We start from the raw sequence: 19,442 nt of genomic DNA, 5'->3' as shown, positions 1-19,442 counted from the left end.
TTGTTTGAACTGTTTCACAATTTAAAACTCTGTTTTGTCGATGGTTAACATTTATTCCCTGTAATTAACTCCACTGTCGTCCACTGTGGCAGGTTAATTATAATCACAGTCAGAAAGATTTGCTGTAGTGGTGCACTCGGATCTTGAAAGGCAGTCGGATTATGCGCCGCTAACGGGTACCTGCACGTCTTAATTGCAATCCTGGATAATATTTCTCCTTTATGAATCGGGTCTCCTTCAGAGCCCTTTGATTCTCTTCCAAATTAAACTCTTTGTGCTGCATCAAAGCTAACTGTGTAAATCAAAACAGCCACCTGAGTAGTCACTTGGATTGCACCTTCCTCGGCAGGGAAATAAGAGACTAAAAACGCGACTACAGCTCCGACGTTCTTTAGAACATGGCGTGCAGTATTACCTCTCTTGTCACCTTCACTCCTGTCCTGCGACTTCATTTCCAACCACTGCCTCTCTCTTTCCACCAGGCATCCAGGAGGGGGGTCTCTGAGAAAGATGCTGGGTTCAGAGCGAGGTGTTGTTGAAGAATGGCTCTCCGAATTCAAGGTAAAACCCTCCTCTTCCCTGCCCTTATCTCCTAAGTCATGACGAAATGTGTCCTTCAGGCTGTTTCCAGTACAAACAGTGAGATGTAAATGTAATACCTGAGGTTTTAGTGTAAAGGGAATATATTTGTTACAGCTTAAATACACTAGTGCCTGTAATTAGTTAAATTGTCTTTATATTTACTGAATGTAATTGAGAATTGAGGTCCTCTAGAACAGGAGATCCCAAAATAACAGTGCCAGGGACTGGTGACCCCATTTTTGAGTGTTTTTTTTTATTATTTGTGTGTGGAAATTATGAAAATAAAGTTGTAAAATTACATGAATAAAGTTGTATATTTGTAAGAATTCCTATAAAAAAAGTGCAGCCTTCCCCCTGCATTAAAATGAGGAATGTGAAGCATCTTATAAGGTTAGTGATTCACAAGTAAAGAAGTGGTAAGTCTTTTGAGGACATCAGCACCACATGAGCTCATCGCGCCATCATGTTGGATTTAACTCCAAAACTATATGAAGTCGATTTAGTCTAAAAATTGTGAACGTTTTGCTAAAACTGCAGTTTAGACACCTGAATCGCATATTTGGGTTATTAGCAGGAGTCCTTACAATTTGAATGCATGAGGAGGTATATCAGTGATGGATTTGCAACACATCAAAAAGTTGCAAGTCAACGGCCCTCGAGGACTGGAGCTTGACAGCTCTGCTCTAATATCTTATGTTACCCCTTTTGGTTAAAGTAACCTTAGTGAGATGCTTCTTGTAGCCGTCTCCCAGGCTCCAGTGTCATGCCTGAGGAAGGTTTGCTCCAGTTCTCACGTTCAGCTGAGTGACGTTTGAGGAGTTTCTCTGCATGTACAGACTCTGTCAAGACACCCCACAGGACCTTAGTGAGAGCAGGATCAGGGCTTTAACCTGGCCTGCCCAGGACTTTCCATTTCTTAGATTTCGGCCGTCCCTTAGAGGATTTACTGGTATGTTTAGGGTCCAGTTCTGCTTCAGTTAAACTTTGTTACAGATGGTCTCACATTTTACTTAAGCACCCTGTGATGCAGAGTTGCATTCTGTGATGGTGAACTAACCAGAGCTGGAGCGAAGTATCCCCAAACGATGCCTCACAGTTGGTATGAGCTTCTTTTCATGGAATGCTATTCTTGGTTTATGCCAAATATGTCCTCTGTTCTGGTGTTGAAATAATTAGTTTTGCCTTCACTGTCCTGAAAACATTATTCCAGAAGTCCAGGTCTCTGTCCACATTCCTTCTTGGTAACATGAAAGAGATTATGACATTTTGGAGGTTTAGGATACTTCTTTTGGCATCTTGTGGGCTGGTCTGATCATTTAAGCAAGCTTACCCCAAGACCAGAATATGTTCACTCATTATATTTATCTAAATATTTTGTCTAGGAGTGATGCTGAAAAACTAGTGCATGTACTTGTTACTTCAAGGTTGGACTATTGTAATTCTTTATAATCAGGAAGTCCACAAAATGTAGTTTGAAGCCTTCAGCTGATCCAATACGCTGCAGCAAGAGTTCTGATGAAAATTAATAAGAGGGTTCATATTTTTCCAATTTTAGCCTCCTTTCATTGGCTTTCGGTTAAATCAATAATTAAATTTTAAGTTCTCCTCACGTATAAAGCCCTTAATAATCAAGCTGCATCATATATCAGAGATGTGATTAATTCAATTTCAATTCAATTCAATTTTATTTATATAGCGCCAAATCATGAAACATGTCATCTCAAGGCACAAGTTCAATTACCCCGTATGTTCCTAACAGAGCACTTCGCTCTCAGACTGCAGGTCTGCTGGTGGTTCCTAGAGTCTCTAAAAGTAGAATGGGAGGCAGATCCTTTAGCTATCAGGCTCCTCTCCTGTGGAACCAACTCCCAGTTTTGGTCTCTGAGGCAGACACCCTGTCTACTTTTAAGACTAGGCTTAAAACTTTTTTCTTCATAGTAGGTACACGTGGTCTGGCTTTCTGTTAACTGTGACATCATCCAGGAGAGACAGATAATCCGCTATTACCATATAACATAGAAAGGATTCCCTGATCAATGTGTGCTTCTGTGTCTCTACTCTGTCTTCTCTAAACCCCAGTGGGTCGAGGCAGATGACCGTTCACACTGAGCCTGGTTCTGCTGGAGGTTTTCCTCTCCACTGTCGCTTCATGCATGTTCAGTATGAGGGATTGCTGCAGACCCATTGACAATGCAGACGACTATCCTCTGTGGCTCTACGCTCCTTCATGAGGAGTGAATGCTGTTTGTCAAGACTAGATGTAAAATGTAAAATTACTTGAGATGACGTGTTGTCAATTGGTGTTGTATTAATAAAATTTAATTGAATTATATTTAACTGAATTTCCTTTAAATGTTTTTCTTTAATAATTTCAACAATATGAGCTGCTGTATGACTGAATTTTACTTTAAGCAGTTTTGATTGTTTTCTAGGACTGTGGTAAAATGTTGTCATTAGATACTTATCAAGTAAAAGCTGTTCTAATTTACTCTAATTTAGATACCCGCACCTTTGGGTTTATATATTCTGCAATAATGTTTTGACATAAGACACTGTAACATATCGCTAATATACAGTATGTCTTCCGTGTTTTAATGAATAAAGACAAAGATCAGCCTTTGACTTGGATAAAGTTTTCCCCCCATTAATTTGGGTTTGACGATCTGGGGCATCAAAATAAAATGTTATGTTTATTTGTAGATTTCTAACATGCAGTAACCTCACAAACACTAAAAGCTGCTAATATAATCTAAAATGTAGTAGATATACTGTAGAATTTAACTGTCTGCAGGTAAAACACTAATAAAATTTTTCCCAAGTTATAAAGTTATCTTTGCAAAGATTAGCAATGCCTTCATGAAGGTAAGCGTTGTGAAAGAGTGAAGCTCAAAATGATACAGCATGGATTGATGGGACTCCTGGGGAGAGTGGTCATCATGAGGACAGAGCACAACATGACATGTCTGCACCAAAGTGCCACGCTGGGAGGCTATCTATGCGCCCTTCATCTGCAGAAAACGCTCCGTCTCGACTGTTTGGCGTTTGCCACCCCAGGATATTCTGTCCCTGACAGACGGCATCGCCATGTTGAAATCTGGAACTTTTGGAGGGATTTCTGTCAAAAGCTCTGTTAGTCCACATCCAGATCTATTTAGACTTCAACAGCCGTTACTGGCTCTGCCTGTCAGTTTTTTTTTATGCCACCTAAAAGACTTTTACACTTCACAGCCTTAATGACGCGTCTAAAAGCGTAGAGTCACGAGATGATGTTGCAGCTTTGGCTTGATGCTTCCAGTATATTCCGGCTTTCTCTGGTTCATTGCTAGGACTTTAGGATTCATAATGCCCTCATTGAAACTCATGCAAGGCCTTGCAGGACTTTGTGTACCTTGAATTCTTTTTAATTCTTTTTTATATAACATCCATTTTAATGTGTATTAGTGGGATTTTATGTAATAGACCAACACAAATTGTCTGATTTGGAAGGAAAGCTATATATAGTTTTAAAGCTGGACAATATATAGAATTACAATTGTCATCAATATCAATGTTTGCAATATAAACACCTAAATGGATTGTTTAGACTTGGAGGTTTTGACAGGATATTGTATTTCAGGTACGATGCATTTAAACTCCAGTCAGTAAAATATCTGGTCAGTAGAAGGAACTCTTACTGACCCCGATACTGGTGCCAGATGCATATTTTAGTAGCGGAGGTGCTTATGCTCACAAAAAACTGTGGGGACATTAAGAAGAAAGAGAAAAGAGTCGTTAAGTTGTTTCTTCTTTTTCTTTGTAAGTTTAAAACTGCTGCTACAAGTCTTTTTGGGTATATCTCTACCAGCACTGCCCAATAGAGAGTGAAGGTTTTGCCTATTCTTTGCAAAATAAGTCAAACTCAGAGAACAGCTGTGAACATCAATTTCAAACTGTCGCCACAGATTTTCAATTGATTACAGTCTGGACGTTGACTGAATCCTGCTAAATCGCAGCTGTGATGCAATCGTACCGTTGTTGCTCTGGTTGTATTTTTAGCTCGGTTGTCCTCCTGGAAAATTAACCTCCTCTCCAAATTCTGGTCCTTTGATGCTGCTGGATTCCTCCCAGAACTGCCTGGAGCTTAGCTCAGTCCAGCGTCTCACCAACTCTGACCCGATTCCCTGTACCCCATGAAGAAAAGCATCCCCATAGGCAGGACTGGGCCAAAACTCCAATTTTATTATACCAAATCCGATGAATAGCTTTTTTTATGCCTCCTTTTTGTTTCACAAGAAGAAATTAAAGAAATACTTTTAAAAACTTTCTTCTGGCAGTTGATCCGCATTCAAAGTGCAACTAATTACAAGCAGTGAAAAATGCTTGTGAAACAAGATGGCTGCCCTGCCATTGTAAACAATGATAACAAAACGAGTTGAGAACAGGCTTCACTTAAAAAAATAAGCCAATTAAAATGCCTCATATTATGGTAAAAAGTTTCCTCTTTGTGATATTCTGAAAGCATGTTTTCCAAAATATATATTCAGCATTGCATGCTATTATCTTCATAGGAGCCCAGTGAGTACATTGGCAAAATAAAATCCAGATTTTCCAAAAATCTTGTCTTAAAATATTGTAAATTCGAATTAATCGACTAAAACAATGTATCGCCCAGCCCTACCCATAGTGTGATGCTGCCTCCTACGTTTCATGATGGAGATGATGTGTTCGGGGTGAACTGCAGTGTTAGTTTTTCTCAACACACGGTGAGCACCTTCTTCTACATGTGTTCTCTGCACTGCAGCTCCTCCAGAGTTACTATGGTCCTCTTGGTTTGAAGCTGTGCCATATACTGTTCTTTTTGCAAAGATGCTCATCTCTATGAGATGTTCAAAACTTGGCATATTATCATATAACCTAATCCTGCTTTAAACAATCTCCACAACCTGATCTCTGACCTGTCCACTGTGCTCCTTGGTCCTCATGATGCTGTCAGTTCCCTGTTCTTCTCTAACAAACCTCTGAGACCTTCACAGAACAGCAAGATTCATTCAGAGATGAGATTGCAGACAGGTGGGCTCTGTTGGAATCGGCTGTGCTGGATTTTAGAGTATAGGGGCCTAAAAATAAATGCATGCAGCACACTTTGCAGATCTTTATTTATAGAAAATGTTAGTCATGTGTCGTTTTCCTTCCACTTCACAATCATGTACTTTTGAGTTGGTAAGTCCCTAAGAAAAAATCCCATTAAAATACATAAAATAAATCGTTATAGTGGGACAAAATATGAAAAATGCTTTAGTTGATTTACATCTAATTATTTTCGATGAAATGTCTCTTTTTTGTTTGTCTCAGTCCTTACCAGACACCCACATCCCCAGGTATGCCGGCAGCCTGCATCTGAAGAAGTCTCTGGTACCGGCGCTCTACAGAGTCATCCAAGACCCCAACAATGAGGTGAAACCCCCCCCCCCCCACACACACACACACACACACCCTGTTTTTATCTCTCTGTGCGACTTGTGACTCACATCCTGATGTCCTGGTTGGCACTGAGAAACAGACTGGGGGGAAAAAAAAAAAACATTTTCTGCAGAATAAACATAGATACTGAAGCACCAGTATGTGCTGTTGTTGTTGTTGTTGTGTGAGAGTATGATTTTTTAAAGGGCACATCGGCGATGGCTGCAGCTTCACCTGCGAGATGGTACACGGTGTTCCCGGTATACTGCGCACACACACACTCAGCGACACGGTAGTACAGAAACACAGTGGGCTGTGTAAAAAAACAAGCTCCAACATCTGCTGCCCGCACCAGAGAGGCGGCATCCTCAGTGACACTGCTGCATGTCAGTGTTTTCGTACAGCGTCACAAACCTGCGTATTAAAAATAGCTTCTCCCCCCCCCCCCCCCCCCTACCCCCCGCCCCAGTTAAAGACCTCATAGGCGAGTTTTAAAGCAGAGGTCAGAGATATTCAGTGCGGCTGGACTTCTCTTCTGTCTCTGCTGCCATTTCCCCTTATTTCACGGTCAAATTTAAGAGTCAAGCGTCCAGGGATCTGAATTCCATTAGTGCTGTCAGTCTCGCTGCACAATCCCATTAATGATGAAACGCCTGATCCGGGGCAGTGTGTGTGTGTGTGTGTGTGTGTGTGTGTGTGTGTGTGTGTGTGTGATAGAAATGGAGGGAAAGATTGCATCGTGTTTTCTGCTGATGCCAGGGAGAGCCCAACTGTTGCCAAGTTCATTAATGAGTTGCTGCTTATTTCTCTGTCACACAAAGGGTAACACACACACACACACACACACACACACACACACACACACAGGCCACGCTCACGCACAGCTCTGCACTGCATGGGCTCTTACTACATTGACCCTGGGACAGTCCAAACACAAAGCTTCAGTGGACTCCCCTGAGAATACTTGTTTCCAGTGTTTGGTTGCAGGGATTCACCCCCCACCCCCCCCACCCCCCGCTCCCATAATGCCCCTAAAGGTTCCCTCTGCAGATCTATTCATGGTTTTAGTATCAGAGCTGATGATGTGCTGCAGCGTGCTTTTCCAAATAACAGCTTCAAAAGACAAGCACCCCCCCCTTCCCTGTGATTGCTTTTGTTTTTGTACTTATGTGCTTCATTGATATTCAATTAGTAAGGGATGCACGATAAATCGGCATTAAGATCGGTATCGGTCATTTTTTTAACATATCAGTATCAGTCCGATAAGTCAGACTGGACCGACAGTAACAACCAGTGTTTATTTACATCTAGTTGCCCTGTGTGCCTGTGTTTCTAGAGGGTAAATGTGTTTCATTTAATATCGGTTATCAGACAACTGCAATATTATTAATTGGATATCGATATCAGGCCAAAATTTCATATGGGTGCATCCCGACAATAAATTAAATAAATACTCACAGATTTCTTACGATCCCCATAAATAATTACTACGTTTCTATGTGAACATAAGTTAACCGGGTTCCTGTGTTGTCTGGAAAATTTGATTTGGGCATTTTGTTCTGTTCATAATCTATTTGGTTTATGCAGATCTCATGTTAAAACTTGGCCACTTTAGACATTTATTACATAAATTCATTGTGAACTTCGGGGTTAAATTGAACGAGGAGTCTGACATTTCAGTGTGAAGAAACATTGTGCCCCCCACAGAACGAACGTATGAAGCTGATCCATGTTAGAGGATGTAAAGACTTCTTAATGAAGGTGTTTTTTTCCCCCCTGCCTGCTGTCTAGCTGCTGGAACCTGTGTGCCACCAGCTGTTTGAGCTGTACCGGAGCTCTGAAGACCGCCTGAGACGTTTCACCCTGCAGTTCCTGCCTGAGCTCGTGTGGGTTTATCTGCGAATCACTGCCAGCAGGGATCGTCAGAGCAATGGCTGCATCGAGGCCCTCCTCTTGGGTATCTATAACCTGGTGGGTGTCGGTCCTTCTGTGGTTATAGGCCATAAGTAATTTGGCATATGTAATATCTTTTGTGGCTTTGGATTTATTTGAAAATTCCCCAACACGGACATCTTTACTGTTCTGGTCACAGGTTCTAGTCTATATGCTCTCAGACTTGCCGTTTACCAAATAATGTTCGGCTGCAGATGCATCTTTCAATAGATTTCGGATGCAAACTGTTAAATCAACTGTAGACTTTCTTTGGGTCGCTTCAAATATTTTGAACACACTCTTACTAATACTTGGCTTAATGTCCCTTAACTAGTTGCAGTGCGGTGTAGTTCTGGCTGAACATCTCATCACTCCTCCTTGGTTGAACTCTTTTTGGTGTCTCAGTTTGGTCTAACAGATTTTTTATTTTTTTATTTTTTTATTTATCCTCTATTTAACCAGGTAATACCCATTGAGATTAAAAATCTCTTTTGCAAGGGAGACCTGGCCAAGATAGGCATCAAAATTACATCACATCATTACATATGTACAAAGACACATATGAAAGCCAAATATGCACTTACAATGAAATCTCAATTAAAACATTGACATGTGAGGGAGTCCAACTCAAAGCATCTCATTCTCAGCTTAAAAATACTCAAAGGAACCAATTTACTAAGTTTCAAGTTATTTTGCAGAAAATTCCATGTAAAGGGAGCAGAGTAAGCAAAGGCCTTTTTACCCAGCTCAGTACTGACATGTGGGACAGAAAACAAGACAACAGCTTGAGAACGGAGAGAGTAATGACCAGTACTTTTTTTCATAAGAAGTAAACATGATTTCTTTAAAGTTTCGGCCTCGGTCGTTCCACAATCGCCAAAAAGAATTTGAATGTCTTTCTTCAGTTTTCAGCCGTCTCTGTGTAATGCAACAGTAGTGAAACAACCCCGGAGCATGATGCTGCCATCATCTGGGATCACTGACACCGGTTACAGTGTCTTAAGTTTGTCCCACTTTGACCTCTCCAAATATACTTTGGAGCAGCCAAGTAGCTCAATCAATGTCTTGTCTGAAAGCAAAACGTTTCTCAAGAAGGCGTCAGACTTGGCCTTTGGGGGGAAGCTCAAATTCCAATCGAACCTGAAGGTTTTTGACTTTAGAGCGGGCGCTTCTCTTCTCTCCTCTGTCCACGTTGATGTTAAACTTCCTTCACTATGGGGAAAGAAGAAAGAGACTAACTTTTTTCACCTTTAGGTTGGAGTAAATGGCACTACATTGCATAAAAATACTTTATAGTGACATTGTGGAGACTAAGGTGAAATATTTTTTGTAGCTGTGTTTTGGCAGAAAGCGGCAGATTTATTGTGAATCATCAGCTACTTTTAAAAGCTAAACAAAGGTAAAGGTATTTGTCAGGTTTTTATGTCGGTTCGCTTCCAAGGTGACCTGCAAGGAAAACTCTGGTTAATGGATCGTCCTGAAGGGGATTGCATCACCAGGAAACACCCTTGAGGAAATGTGCTAAGAGCAAGAGATACCGAAAGACACTGCTCCATGTCAGCCGGCTCTGCTAAGGGGCATATTCATGAATATTTTATTTCTCTGTGTCTGTACCTCTCAACACACACACACACACACACACACACACACACACACACACACACACACACACACACCGCTCACAGATGTGTCTCCATAGTCGGGAGTCCTGATAAATATCAGTTCCTTGCTCTCATCAGTTCTGTGAGATATTCAGAGATAAACGGTTAGTCGACGAAGGACAGAACAAGTAACCTACAGTCCAGTCAAGGAGAACTGCGGGAAATGTTAAAGTGATAAAGAAAACCTCATTCCACAACTTTATCAAGGAGGAACATGAATAGAAAGTTCTTCACTTGTGAAGTGGTTAGAAACTGCTGCTGAAATAAAACTTAAATAACACTTGTGTAATACAGACACTTCATCTTAACCCTGGGATACATTTGTGATAAACGCGTTTGCAGAGGAAGGTAAGCATGCATACAGGCATATATCTATTTCTAAAAGGTTCAATATGAATAAACTTTTTTTTTTTTGGGGTTGGATTGTGTTAGGAGTAGATAATGAAGCATAACTGTTCAAAATTATGTAATTTTGAGGACTACATTAGTTTTTGCAACACATTTAGCAGTGTGAAATCAGACCACTGCAGACAAAATGCTGACAGATATTCGATTTGCTGAATTTCATAGCATCAAGCATTAGGATGATACCTGGATGTGGTCATGTAGGAGGTGTTAACTGTGTGTTCGGGTGGCCATTAACAAAGATTTTATTTAAATAATCACCCAACTTTTTTGAAAATACCTAAATTCTACCGTTGTCCTCGGGACCCACTATCCTGCGTGTTTTAGGTGTTTCCCTGACTCCACACACCCGACCTTGAAGGTAGAGGCGGCGATTTTCCCAGAAGTTTCCCCAAGTCCCTTTTTGAATAACTGCGCATGCACAAGACCATCTTACCAGCTTTTCTGCTTCTCAGAGGGATTGCGTAGAAAAAATCTCCCAAAGCCATGCTGGTCTTATTTTTTTCTACTGAGGCCTTTCTCTTCTTCTCATAAACTTGTACACGGTTTACTTCTTGTGACTCTCGGCCATATTCAAAGTATACGGTGAGAACAGTGGCGCTACAATGAACAGCTAACACCGAAGCTAACCGCTAAGCTTACCAGTTACACTAGAAGTGCGCCTGCGCAGCCAGCAAGCGGAAACTAACAAAGAACGAGCACGCACACTGGTGTTACTTTAGCGCATCAGAATGATTGGCATGTGGAATGTGGCATGTGGAACATTCATAAAATCATGAAAAAGCATCTCTGAATCAAAGCTTTATCCCAAAAGTCTCACAGGCACATTTTGTTAACAAGCAGTATAGCTAAATATGAGAATGGCTGAAAAATAACCTACTGGAATACATAAAAGTATAATTCTAACACAACACAGATCATCTTTGTATAAACAATATAGTGTCATCTTATATCTCTTTTTAAAAAAATCTCTCGATATTTTAAAATTGTCAATATATTGCCCAGCCCCAGGCAGAGTTATTAAAACTAGCATACTTAAGAAATTAAACAAGTATGTGCAAAACGTCTTTGTTTACATAGGAAAAACACCAACAAACTATGTGCAAGAATGGAAAAGACTGCGAAAAACATCATGGATGTAAACACCTATTGAGTTTATTGGGAGCAGTGATGGTTATAAAGTCTAACAGCTGCAGGGAGGACGGATCTGTGATGCTGCTCCTTTAATCACATATCTGTAGTAGTGATAATGGACACTGTAACTTTTAAATTGTGCTCAACTGTGGTTTATTAATGATTATTTCTGCTTTAAGTTGGATTTATCGTTATAGTAACATCCGCTTCTCATGTAAATGTGATTTAAAATGGTTAAAAAGTATAATAGATTTGGTCGGCCGCATAAAGTCTGCACCTGAACACATGCAGGTACAGAGATAGCCAAGCAGATGAGGACCTAAACATTTCCATATGCTCTTTTATTCAGGGCGAACTATAGCAGATAGTCAAACTTTACAGATTTCATTCACATGCGGTTTGTTTTATTTTCTTAGTGTCACCTCTAGAGATGCTCTGCAGGCATGATGATCACCTTGATCACCTACAAATCCTACAAGTGCTTCTATACTTTAGACCACTTCAGGATTTGAAAATGTGTCAAACTTTAGTAACTTGAATAATTCGATAGCGAAGAAGATGCGTTTGTTTTGAAGCTGTAAGTCAGTTTGAGGTGAACTTGACTGAAGTGTGTTTCCTGCAGACAGGATGCAGACAGACAGATAATGGTGAGCGGGAACACGGCGGTAAATCCTGTTTGAAGGATTTAGGAAAAAGATTGATGTTGACGTCGTTTATTTTAAGGAAGCTATTATGCCAACTCAAGCTTTCTCTTTTTCTTTTTTTTTTTCCACAGGAAATTGTTGACAAAGACGGCAACAGCAAACTCCTCTCCTTCACAATCCCATCTCTGTCGAAACCGTCAGTATATCATGAGGTAGGACTCTGCTCTTTTTTACCCTGGTACTTAAATCATTTCCTATCACTTTCTTTTTATTATTAGTTAATTACTTTCATAAACAATGAAGATAAATACAAAGAAATTGATTTAATTGTGTCCTATTTGAATTGGTTTTGTCGCTGCTTCCCATTTGGGTCACTTGACACTCGGGAAATATAATAGAATATGACCCTTGATTAAACCAGAATGACGCTTCCTGCTGGTAAATATAATTTACAGGTGTTGAACAGCATAACATAATTTCCCTACAGGAGGTTGAGAATGGAAAGTAGAAAATTACTTTGAATTGTCGATTGTCAAATTGGATGCAAAGTGTTCTAGGCGGGGATGAATAAAGGCGTGGTTGGTGCCTTGCAGAAGACTAGGCTCCAGTTTCTTAAACTAACGAGTTAGAAAACGGCCAAGGTGTGAAATGATAAGCCTGTCGCTGCATCTTTTTCCATCTCTGCCCCTACTCATTATTTCTGAGGTTTAGCAAAGCGGTGGATTTGTAAGATGGCACCCTCTGAGTGTCCCAGTGCTTTTAATAACCTGACCTTGAGAGCTCTAGTTCCTGTAATATATATTTCTTCTTGTTTTTCAAAAGTGTAGTTATGAATAAAATATAAAGCTTGTTTGTTAATTAATGAATCAGAAAAGGGATTCCTTTGTAGATTTAGTGACTGAATGATTCTGCATTTAGGCCATTTTTTCTTTTTTACTCAATCTGCCAGCTGATTGTTTCAGCTGACAGGTCAGAGAAATTCACTAAGAGAAAAGTTTAACAGAACATGTTGACCCAGGATCATTCAGGGTTAATGCCCAAGCTTTCTGTCCTTTTAGTTGTCCTAAGGACACAGGGAATGTTTTGTACACAGTGTGTGTGTGTGATTGTGTGTGTTTGGTGCACCAAATGCATTATTGCTCTAATTACAAGCTTCGGAGGCTCCTCCTTCCATGCCATTAGAATAAAGAAACAATCGAGGAATTTGGAATCGGATAAAACGTCCGCATGAATCACAACAAGCCTCCCTGATTATAGTGCTGGTCTGAACGTCACGTGCCCTGATCCCCGGGACTCCATTAGCATGTTACTCATCTGTCCTCTCTTGCTCTTCTTGTGCAGAATCATAAGATATTCACTCAGTGTAACTTCTGCTCTCAAGACCTCCTGTATCGAGTGGTTTATTCCACATTTTTCGTCGGATATACTTTAAGATTCCACACAGGCATCGCTTCCTCTTTCTTTTTCACTCAAGAAGCAGGCGTTTAAGACAGGCAGATTTTTCTCCCCTCAGTACAATATGTAGAATTTGTGGAGTTCAAGGGGCTGAAGATAAAGGTCAGATCTATACATGCAGGTCTCGTAACTGAGGACAGTAAGAGGAAATGAGCCGCCCAGAGATGGTAAGCCATCAAAATGTAGCATCCTGCCACCACCTCTATAATTTACTAATGACTCCAAAAGCTATCCTAAATATTTAATTCAAAGTATCTTAGCCTCATTACAGCACTGCCTTGCGTCAGTAAAGGCATCAGCAAATCTGGATGGACGCAGGAGGATGAGTTCAATTTTTCATTAAAGGATCTGTAGAGGGAACAAAGATGATTGTAGACAGTTTCTGGTCTAACAGCTGCACAATCGCCTCTCTTAAGGAAAGTCACCAAAATCAAGACCTGTAGATAAATTAACGACACTTAATGATGCGGTGAAAATGTATACCTGGCAGATTTTTTTCCAAGCAGTAGGATTTAAATGAATATAGCCACATTATATGCCTATAAAAAAAAAGACCAAAAAACGTTTGATCATGATAAAATAAGGTTATAAACACCAAGCGTCCAGCCTGATAGTGTTTTGCTAGTTGTTTTTGAGCCGGTTGATCAGATATGAACAGAGGTGGCGCCATCTACCGGCAGTACCGCAGAACTATCAGAATGCATAATGTTAAATAAAATAAAAAGTAATAAATCACTATTAATAATAAACTGAGCCAAATAAATCGACCTATTTATGATGTTGTTTTTACTTCAGGCTGTAAAGGCTAAGAAGAGCATTGCTATTACTATTATCACAGTATAAATCAGAAAATTTACTCATGTTAATCAACTCTGCGCTCATATCCTGGCAGCTTAGCTTTAGCTTCTGCTTCAGTGAACACCAACGCTCATACTGCATTCCCAGCGACATTCCAGTCTTTTCCCTCTCGGAATCATACTTTTTTTTTGCATTTTTTCCCCCCCACTGGATCTTGGATAATTGTTTCCATTACTTCACTGGGAGATGCTAATAGCCATTAGCTGCTTCCTGGTTTATCCCCTCCTGTGCAGTGTTGTGCTTCTGTTGCTTTATTTGCTAATAAATTGAGCAAAAACAAAGCGTACAACTGCAAAATAATAACTAATACGCCAGCAAGATGTGATAACCTTTCATAAAAACTGTATGCAACCAGAGTGAGTTACTGATGTATAAATACATAAAAAAGTCAGATAACGTGGCTATGCACCTTTTTAAAGGAAACTCTAAATAACAATTTCCAATCTAAACACTATAAACATTTATATAAACTTCACATTTTAATTTTTTCAGTCCTTGTTTAACACTGTCATAAAAGGAAACAATGGATAGACATAAACTATTAAATCATCATTATTATGAACAAAGGGTCGATGCACTATTACCAGTAGCCTCTAATCAAGCTGACATGACGTTTTTTTTTGCCTGTTTAGCCTTCCAGCCTGGGGTCCATGGCTCTGACTGAGGGGGCGCTCTGTCAGCATGACCTGATCAGAGTGGTTTACAGCGGCCTCCATCCCCAGAGAGAAACCTTCACTGCACAGAACAGGTTGGTTAGACACTAAACCAGCTTCTTAGACCAGAAGAACTACATCTGGTGAATGATGAGTTAGCTGTTTAGCTGTGTGAATGTTTTTTTTTTTTTTAAACCAGTTAACCAAGATATTCCTGTAGAGATTAAAAATCTTTAAAAACTGTTGAGCAGAATTTAGCTCAGAATGTCATTTAATACTGTCTTAGTAAAACAGATCTAATACAATTAGGATTTTCCATGACTATTAGTTATTCAGTAATGATGATAATATTTTGAAATAGTATTTTTATTTATACATGATTAACTTTGCTTATTTTCTTATCTAATTTTAGGTTAGTTTAGTTTATTTTAGCTTGTTTAATGTCCTTTTTCGCAGTTTAGCTTACATAGTTTAGCTAATTTTAGCTTATTAAGCTTATCTTATTTTCTTGTTTCTTATTTTAGGTTATCTTAGTTTAGCTTTGCTTAGTTTATCTTATTTTCTTGTTTATCTTATTTTAGGCTGTCTTAGTTCAGTTTAGCTTTGTTTAGGTTAGTTTAGCTAATCTTGGTTTAGCTTGTTTAGTTTTGTTTTCCTTAATTTACCTAGCTTTTTTTTTTAGCTCAGTTTAGCTTATTTTTCTTGGTTATGTTTAGCTTAGCTTAGCTTACCATAGCTTAACTTTTTGTAGTTTAGTTTATTTCCTTACAATATAAAAAATTCGGGTTCTGTCCATTTTCAGATGTAAATATTAATATTTTGTGTTTGTGTACTTTATTTAATCAAATGTTGTTCCACAATAAAGCCCCTTTTAAGATGATCAGATCATAACTCTTACAGCTGCACTCTGTCAATCTAAGAGCTTTTTTGGCCGTCACACACTTTCTGCTGCTATGGATGAATAATAATCTGAATGAAATAGACCAGTAATCCTGCCAAAAAAAAAATAAAAAAAGGGTTCTCTGTTGCACTCCACAGAGCAAAGATACATTTGTGACTATATGCTAAGTGACACACAGGCATATGTGTCCGTGTGAGAACAACACAAATAAGACTGGCTGGCCAGAGCGGCGTGACTATAACGAACATGCTGTGATAAGTAGATATTGCTCATGTGAAGAAGCGACACAGCTCTCCTTGCTTAGCCATTCTCATTCCTTTATTTAGAAGCCAATAATTAGAAGTTGATGGTTTTAATTCTAAGGCTTCATGCATTTTATTATAACATCTCAGTAATATGGTTCTCACCTCATAACCCTTCAAAGCTCTTTGCAGCCTCTGCAAGTACGAGAGTTGCAGGACTTCTAAATCCTTTACAAGTGTTGTGCAGATTTAATGTCAAGCTGTTTAATAAAGCAGCATCCTTGTTTGCACACTTATTTGACCTTTACAGCACCACAGCACTACAGATGCTTGTTTTATAATCTTTATTGTGTAATATTGCAAAAATTAACTTACAAAATACATTTTTGGTTGCGAATGTGCTTCTCTCTTATGGTGTGTGTTGACAGTTAAAGAGAGATAAGCGTCGTTTTTAAAACCCTGTTTGTGGAAACGGTACACTGGCTGATGATTAAACTGCTAAAGTATTAGTTTGTGTAGTGTATAATTTAACGGCTCATTAAGTTCATAGATTGCTGTTGCAACTCAGCATACTGAAATAACTTCATTGCTGTAGTAAAAAGAGTTAATGTTTTGAAACTTGTGTCTCTCTGTCTGTCACTGTTGCAGGTTTGAGGTCTTGTGTTTCCTTATGCTCTGCTACAACTCTGCTGTGGTCTACATGCCCCTTTCCTCGTATCAGGCCGTCTGCAGGATGAGCTCCAGGTGAGAAAACCATCTGGACCCGCTGTTGTTCTTTCTGTACCCAATTAATAACCATCTTCCTTCCTCTATAGTTTTAATAACGTTGAAGTTAGGACTCATTCTTCTCCCTTTCTTTGCCGTCATTTGCTTTCCCCTATTTCTGGCTGTGCTGAAAGATTTAATAAGAACAGCTGCGTTTGAGCTGAGTTGATCAGTCACATGAAAACCAGACTGCAGGATTCCTGCCACAGTCTATCTCCTTAGTAGACATGAAGATGCCTTAAAGCAGGGGTGTCAAACATACGGCCCGCGGGCCGGATCCGGCCCGCCGAACAATTTAGTCCGGCCCTGTGGCTAAATGCATTATCATTATAAAAAAAAACAGTGTCCGGTCTGGCAATGTGGCAATAAGATGCCACAAAGAGCTCATCAGATTTGACTTTCACAAGTGGACAAGATAAAAGGAAGAGAATGATAAAACAATTATTGAAAAAAACATGTACTTCATTTAATTGAAAATATGCAGTTCCTATATTGTCCACGAGGGGCGCTGTGTTTTAATTAGCAGATTAAGCTTCAGGTGTGGAAAAATTCAAATCATTTCTTAATTTTTATCTGTTTGATGTATTTTGTCATGCGGGACAGTGTTTTTAAGTTCCAAAAAATGTGAATAAATGTTTTTCAACATTGTATAATCACTGTGATCAGTTCTTATGCATAATGCAAAAGTAAATGTTTAACTGAGTAAAAGTATTGTTGAAATTGCACATACTTTTCTTAAAAACGCTGAGGTTATTCATAATATATTGTGTAAAAGTGAAATTAACTTAATATAAAAATCAACAACAAGTCCACTTTTATTAGTTCTATTTAATCTTGCAATGAGTTTACTGGTGTGGCCCTCTTGAGATCAGATTAAGCTGTATGCGGCCCCTCAACCAAAATGAGTTTGACACCCCTGCCTTAAAGGAAAGAGATATATATATATATTAGTATAATATGTCGTGGTGCCACTGCTAGGGGATCGTTTTGCCGCGGCGTCCGAACATTCAGGGTATGAATCCCGGCCTGCTGTGAGTGAGCAGACAGCGCCTTAAGCAAGCTCAGTCTAGACAGATGGCAAACTGTGACTGTGAAGATTTTGGAGCACAATGCTCTCAGTCTTTGAGTCCTTACAGTGCAGACTCTGTAGTCAGCTTTCTCCAACCTCCACACATAGATGGTTGTTAAAATTAGCTGATTTCTTCTTAATGTCTGTAAGATCCATTTTTCCATGTCTGATTCTAGCCTCCTGCAGAACTTAGAGCAATTTTATGAGGTCAGTAGAAAACTCTTATTTATTTACTCCCCCCTCTCCAGGGTGTGTGTTTGTGGTTTCCCCCGGCAACAACAGAAGCTGTGGAGAGAACCTTGCAACCGCGTCCTGCTGGACCCGGAGTTCATGGTCCAGATGCTCACTGCCGTTTACCACGCTATGTAAGTATCTTTACCACTTTTTGCATTTTTTTTTTTTAACATTTCAGTAAAGATTGCGAGCAGTTACACTTGTTTCGTTATAATTATGCCTCATAGCAGCTAAATAGATACTGGTTAAACTTTTGCATTAATTGAAAATGTGTTTTTGGTCACCTGGAAAACTGAAAGTAAGTTTTCTTGCTCTTTGGTGCATAATGTTAAATCAACAGAGTCTATATTTAAGTACATGTTTTTTGAATAGTAGATTTGGGAGCAGATTCTGCAGCATATCCACATTTATCTCTTTGGTGTTTGGAGATGAACAAGTAAAGTATAGTAGCTGTTTTAGACATTTTCCTTCTCTAACAAACCAGATCCGACAACTAGTCGTCACATTCTGCAGAGTTTATTTTTTTTATTTTTTTATGACAATCAAGTTAATTCTGGATTATTGAAGCAACTGAACATAAAACTTGGGAATTTAGTGCGCATCAAAGACTTAGGCTGGGAAATCCTAGGCTACTGATCTTGTTTGTAAGAGTTTGTTTGACATAAATATAGGGGTGTAACCGTACATGTGTACCGAACGAATACAATACAGCGTTGTTTTAGAGACGAGCTCAGGCAGATTGTTTATGGCCAGAACTAACAGAACAAAGCGAAGGTCTATTGTGCAACTTTACAATGCAGCACCAAAAAAAAAAAAAAAAAGACTCTCAACCGTCACTAAGGTCTCTTATTTGAGGAGAGTTGAGGTTCCTGATTCAGCTACAGTGATGATTGAGGATAAATAGAAGTGCCGAACCAAAGGTTTGTCAGCATTTTCAACACTTATGCCTCACTTAAAACAACTTCAGCCCAAAATAAACACCACTGGTACCTGAGAACAATACAGCTGAGGTCCAAATCCTGCTGCCTGTAGTAGCATTCAACCCGCCTTAAAGACGTATCTCCAGGATTCCCTCTGAGGAGATAGGATCTCCCGGCAGCTGAACTTTTAGGCTTTGTTCACTGACAACTTGAACACTAGATTTTCTATATATTCAAAACAGTTCCAAAGTGATTTAAACATTTTTTATTTTCAAACATCAGAATCAACATTATAGGTAAAGATTGTGTGGACAAGCCAGAAATTTGACTTTGGTTTTAAAGTGCTTACATTGTACGGACACTAGGTATAAATATATAAATTAATTTTGTTTCACAGCAGAGTGGCTGACTACCCAGATTTTTCATTTTGTTCATCAGAGCGACAGCCTGGGGGGTTGAAACTGTCTCTGCGGCAGCTTTTCTTTTGTAAACGGCGCTCTGTGGTGCTGACTTCAGGGTAGACGTTTGTGTCCAGGATGTGTGGGTTC

The 19,442-nt window shown here is 39.4% G+C and overlaps 1 protein-coding gene across 4 annotated transcripts in view; it reads left to right on the top strand.

The window, feature by feature from the left end:
- LOC105937182 (protein FAM126B) overlaps positions 1–19,442 on the top strand; it is a 63,074-nt gene that overhangs the window by 31,196 nt on the left and 12,436 nt on the right. For all 4 annotated transcript variants that reach the window (XM_012878367.3, XM_012878368.3, XM_036139459.1 and 1 more), the window contains exons 3-9: positions 483–561; positions 5,914–6,015; positions 7,813–7,992; positions 11,929–12,009; positions 14,743–14,858; positions 16,555–16,650; positions 17,989–18,105. In XM_012878367.3, coding sequence (XP_012733821.2) covers positions 511–561; positions 5,914–6,015; positions 7,813–7,992; positions 11,929–12,009; positions 14,743–14,858; positions 16,555–16,650; positions 17,989–18,105 — 743 coding nt within the window. In that variant the 5' untranslated portion in view covers positions 483–510. The remainder of the gene's footprint in view (positions 1–482; positions 562–5,913; positions 6,016–7,812; positions 7,993–11,928; positions 12,010–14,742; positions 14,859–16,554; positions 16,651–17,988; positions 18,106–19,442) is intronic.

This window comes from Fundulus heteroclitus, chromosome 7 (assembly GCF_011125445.2).
Source record: "Fundulus heteroclitus isolate FHET01 chromosome 7, MU-UCD_Fhet_4.1, whole genome shotgun sequence".
NCBI lineage: Eukaryota > Metazoa > Chordata > Actinopteri > Cyprinodontiformes > Fundulidae > Fundulus > Fundulus heteroclitus.
Note: the sequence above shows the minus strand (reverse complement) of the source record. Positions and strands in the feature narration are given on the sequence as shown.